The sequence below is a fragment of the Rhinoderma darwinii genome, chromosome 6, assembly GCF_050947455.1.
Source record: "Rhinoderma darwinii isolate aRhiDar2 chromosome 6, aRhiDar2.hap1, whole genome shotgun sequence".
In the NCBI taxonomy this organism is placed as follows: domain Eukaryota; kingdom Metazoa; phylum Chordata; class Amphibia; order Anura; family Rhinodermatidae; genus Rhinoderma; species Rhinoderma darwinii.
Window position 1 is genome coordinate 106,396,827 of NC_134692.1, and position 5,302 is coordinate 106,402,128.

The 5,302-nt window shown below is 44.6% G+C and overlaps 1 protein-coding gene across 3 annotated transcripts; it reads right to left on the reverse strand.

The window, feature by feature from the left end:
- Positions 1–3,764: 3,764 nt before the first annotated feature.
- On the reverse strand, positions 3,765–5,099 carry LOC142656404 (HUWE1-associated protein modifying stress responses-like). Of its 3 annotated transcripts, none has more exons than XM_075831330.1 (3): positions 4,998–5,099; positions 4,563–4,881; positions 3,765–3,952 (listed from the first exon to the last, which is right to left on the reverse strand). In XM_075831330.1, the coding sequence occupies exons 2-3, from the start codon at positions 4,756–4,758 to the stop codon at positions 3,780–3,782; spliced, it is 369 nt and encodes a 122-aa protein (XP_075687445.1). In that variant the 5' UTR covers positions 4,759–4,881; positions 4,998–5,099; the 3' UTR covers positions 3,765–3,779. The 3 variants fall into 3 exon arrangements, with proteins under 3 accessions (XP_075687445.1, XP_075687447.1, XP_075687446.1); XM_075831332.1 differs by having other exon boundaries at positions 4,563–4,869; positions 4,998–5,092; XM_075831331.1 differs by having other exon boundaries at positions 4,563–4,869; positions 4,943–5,048.
- Between the last annotated feature and the right edge of the window lie 203 nt (positions 5,100–5,302).

Below are 5,302 nucleotides of genomic sequence, written 5' to 3' on the forward strand. Positions count from 1 at the left end.
AAATGGAGAGCCAACTCACAAATAGTCTAAGGCCCCATGCACACGAACGTAAAAACGCCCGTAATCAAGGGCCCATAGACTTCTATTGGCCACGGGTACCTCCCCGTATGCTTAAAATATAGAACATGTCCTATTTCAGGCCGTAATTACGGCACGGGCAGGCCCATAGAAGTCTATGGGGCTCTCGTAATTACAGGTGACTACGTGTGTGCACTCGTAATTACGGGAGCGTTGCTAGGCGACGTCAGTGTATAGTCACTGTCCAGGGTGCTGAAAGAGTTAAACAATCGGCAGTAACTCTTTCAGCACCAGGGACACTGACTGCCGATCACAATATAGATAAAGCTGTAAAAAAAACAAAAAAAAACAGGACCCACTATGCTTGCTGTCAGCGAATAGCTGACAGCTCTAATACACTGCACTACGCATGTAGTTCAGTGTATTAGAACAGCGATCAGGGCCTCCCCCTCAAGTTCCCTAGTGGGACAAAGTAAAAAAAAAAAAAAAGTTGTGTAAAAATAAGAATAAAAGTTTTAAAAGTAATATTCCCCCTTATCAGTCCTTTATTATTAAAAAAAATTAACAAATAAACTATACATAATTGGTATCGCCGCATCCGTAACGGTCTGAACTACATAAGTATTTCATTATTTATCGTGCACGGTTAACGCCATAAAAGAAAAGAAACCATACCATAATCACAATTTATTGGTCACTTCGCCTCCCACAAAAAAATTGAATAAAAAGGTTGCATGTACCAAACTATGGTACTGATCGAAACTACAGTTCGCTACGAAAAACAACATGTCCTCACACGGCTTTCTTGATAAAAAAAAATAGTAGAATTGCTGTTTTTTAGTCACTAGGCCTCATAAAAAAATAGAATAAAAACCCGATCAAAAAGTCGCATGCACCCCAAGAAAGCTATAATGAATTCCTCAAGGGGTCTAGTTTCCCTTGTACTGGTACCTAAGAAGTTCTGCAAATGCGACATGGCACCCAGAAACCAATCCAGCAAAACCTACATGCCAAACAGCACTCCTGCCGTTCTAAGCCCTACCATTTGTCCAACCAGCAGTTTATGACGACATATGGGGTATTATCGTAAATCGGGAGAAATAGCTTTTCAAATATTGGGGTGCTTTCTCCTGTATTCCTTGTACAAATTAAAAATTTGTACCTTTTATCGGAAAAATTTTATTTTCAATTACACAGCCTAATTCAACAAATTGCAGATAAAAACCTGTGGGACCTACACCACTCAAGGAACTTAGAGGGGAATAGTGGGCATTTAGTTTGCCAAATAGAGAGTCACTTTTGGGGGGTTTCCACTGTTTTGGCACCACACGACCTTTCCAAACCAGACATGGTGCCTAATAAAAAGGAGGCCCCAAAATCCACTAGGTGGTCCTTTGCTTCTGAGGCCGGTGCTGCAGTCCATTACCATACTAGGGCCACATGTGGGATATTTCTAAAAACTGCAGAATCTGGGCAATAAATATGGATTGCGTTTTTCTGGTAAAACCTTCTGTTTTACAGAAAAAAAAATGGAATAAAAAAGGATTTTCTGACCAAAAAAAATAAAAATGAAATTTGTAAATTTCACCTCTACTTTGCTTTAAATTCCTGTGAAACACCTAAAGGGTTAATAAACTTTGTAAAAATGCTGTTTTGAATACTTTGAGGGGTCTAGTTTCTAAAATGGGGTATTTTATGGGGGCTTCTAATACATAGGCCCCTCAAAGCCACTTCAGAACTGAACAGGTAGCTAAAAAAAGGAGGCTTTTGAAATTCTCTTCAATAGGAGAAATTGCGGTTTATGTTCTAAGCCTTGGAACATCCTAGAAAAATAAAAGAATGTTCAAAAAAATTATGCCAACATAAAGTAGACATATGGGAAACGTGAACTAGTCACTATTTTTGGGTGGTATAACCATCTGTCTTACAAGCAGATGCATTTGAATTCAGAAAAATTCGATTTTTTTTCAAATTCTCTCACAATTTTGCAATTTTTCACAAATAAACACTGAATATATCGACCAAATTTTACCACTAACAAAGCCCAATGTGTCATGAGAAAACAATCTCAGAATCGCTTGGATAGGTATAAGCATTCCAGAGTTATTAGCACATAAAGTGAAATATGTCAGATTTGAAAAATGGGCCCTGAGCCTTGAGGCCAAAACTAGGCTGCGTCCTTAAGGGGTTAACTGGACATACCATAGTCGGCTATACTGCATTAAATTTGCAGGAAGGCCCAACAGAAGCTTAAAGAGGCTCTCTCACCAGATTTTGCAACCCCTATCTGCTATTGCAGCAGATCGGCGCTGCAATGTAGATTACAGTAACGTTTTTATTTTTAAAAAAACGAGCATTTTTGGCCAAGTTATGACCATTTTTGTAGTTATGCAAATGAGGCTTGCAAAAGTCCAAGTGGGTGTGTTTAAAAGTAAAAGTCCAAGTGGGCGTGTATTATGTGCGTACATCGGGGCGTTTTTAATACTTTTACTAGCTGGGCGTTCTGATGAGAAGTATCATCCACTTCTCTTCAGAACGCCCAGCTTCTGGCAGTGCAGATCTGTGACGTCACTCACAGGTCCTGCATCGTGACGGCCACATCGGCACCAGAGGCTACAGTTGATTCTGCAGCAGCATCAGCGTTTGCAGGTAAGTAGCTACATCGACTTACCTGCTAACGCCGATGCTGCTGCAGAATCAACTGAAGCCTCTGGTGCCGATGTGGCAGACACGATGCAGGACCTGTGAGTGACGTCACAGATCTGCACTGCCAGAAGCTGGGCGTTCTGAAGAGAAGTGGATGATACTTCTCATCAGAACGCCCAGCTAGTAAAAGTATTAAAAACGCCCCGATGTACGCACATAATACACGCCCACTTGGACTTTTACTTTAAACACGCCCACTTGGACTTTTGCAAGCCTCATTTGCATAACTACAAAAATGGTCATAAACTTGGCCAAAAATGCTCGTTTTTTAAAAATAAAAACGTTACTGTAATCTACATTGCAGCGCCTATCTGCTGCAATAGCAGATAGGGGTTGCAAAATCTGGTGACAGAGCCTCTTTAAGCACAATGTGCCATGCTTTGCTCGCACAGCCCTGTAATATGTCTGAGAACACACCACACACGCACAAAACTAGGTAAAAATGGGACAGTGTGACAATCTGACCAATGGACAGCGCAGAACAAGCGGATCTCCACAAGCAGCCGCAAGACATTAGAGCAGACTATAAACTGCCACTGTCAGCTGTGTGTTTCCTGCCGAGTAACTGCCAGTTTAAAAAAAAAACGACAATGTAGCAAATCCCAGAACAGAATCCTCAGCTACATAGAAGTCTATAAGAAAAAGTACAAGGAGATAGATATCTCAGGGGACCGCAGTACAAGGTCTATTCTACTGGAGCCATTGCACTTCCATCCATTGTTATACTGTACCACCTATTTGGGTGAAGATAGAAGAGCAGAACTTAAAAAATGTACAATTATGCAAGTCCAGCTTTATTTTATTATCTGCCACCAAACCAAAAGCACGAACAAATGTATGGAGGATGCTCATGTGTTTGTTTACATGAAGGATGCCCCTAGTGTTAAATACAGGAACTGCCAAAACCAGAATAAAATCAATCTGTGTCAAGCCCACACTGAAAGAGTTAGTATCTCATACCACATGGATGGCTGAAAGTCCACACACCCTGTCAATGATTCCACTAGGGGGAAGTTTACATGCATTTCCTGTGGGTCATCCCTAAAACCTTTAGATTAGACCATTAAAGATGACTCCGTCTTCGTCAGTACTACCGGACTGCACACAGGTGACAGGGAAGCCATGTCACCCAGCACACAAACCCTACCTTTATATAGATTGGTGACAGCTGTTGCGGCATTCTGGAAAGTGGCCCACAGTGGCTGGCCCTGCTGCTGACACACGCGATCTGGAAGGGAAAACAGAAAGGGCCGCTATAAATGCAAATAAGGAGCAGATTGACTACACGATGCGGAGCGGCCATTTTGATCACCCGGTCGGTTCCCTGTTAGCAGTGGCATGTTGGGGGGCAGGGGAGTATCAGACATAACAGAGGCGCCCACTGACCAGGAAACAATACAGAGCTGCCAAGACGGCCACTCGACAGAGAGCAGGACGGAGAATTATTCACAATAGAGAAGTAACGCCATTTTGTAATCAACCTCTCGCTTCCGCCAGCTTCTTCCGGCAGGGAAGGAGTAACCGGGCACACAGCTGTCATGTCGCTAAGAGGTCGCGTGAGCACAGACGACCGCCACTGGCACAATATCGCTGCCACGGGTGTCACCAGCCCCTCTTCGCATTCACGGGGTTACAGGGAGGAAGGGAGGGGCAGTGCTGAAATACCCCAGTGAAGCGCTGCTAGTGTACTGAGGTAAAGCCATCCGCCATCTTGTTATTTTCGCCTCTGTTGCTGGGTGAGGTGGGGGCTGCGGATCTCCTCGCCCCAGCCTCCGAGGAGCCCAAGTAGGCCTCAGCCTGGCCCTATGCCCACAATGAAGTCCTCCCCTAGAACTGACCTTTGTAAAGCTGCGCCACGGCGGTGGCAGAGTTCTGAAACAGATGCCATAGTTTATGTTGCCCGTCCTCGGTGTCGGCCTCTGGCTGCTCCTCTTGCTCGGCCTCTGCTAGACACTGGCGCTCCCATTTGGTGAACCAGTATTCGGGTCCGTGTTCCTGGATTTCCGCCTCGCCCTCCTCTTTCTTGTCCTCCATTTTATGCCGTCCCCCGTGCTTGTTGTTCTCCTCCTCCTCCTCCGGGGTAGGGTGGTAAGCAGTCAGAGCGCACGGCTGACGCCCTTCGCTTTAGGTCTTCGTCGCCGCGCTCTAAAAATAAGTCTGTGTCACGTACAAAAGGTAGAGACAACGAGAGATAAGAGCGCCCCGTCAGCTACCTCACCCCCATATTTCCTCCGTGCTGACTCCAAACAAACTGAACCTGTGACGCCGCTGACCTGACACTAAGTGTAAGCTCGGCGAAAACCTGCTAGTACGAAATGACTGCCCACTGGCGTCTTCTCTCGTCACTATTGGTAGAACTGCCGCTTTGAACTCCAGGACTATCTTTTCATTGGGTAATGCTGCTGTACGTTTAACTACGTCACAAAGGGTGGAATGCTTCAGTCAAGCTTGGTTAGAGGCCGAAAGTCAACAGTGCGCATGTGCGTGAATCTCAGTCGTTATGGATGGCATTCACAGGGGGAGCAGCACTTTTCTTGCTCTTCTGGTGTTGTTTTTCTGTAATATTGCTGTCATAGCA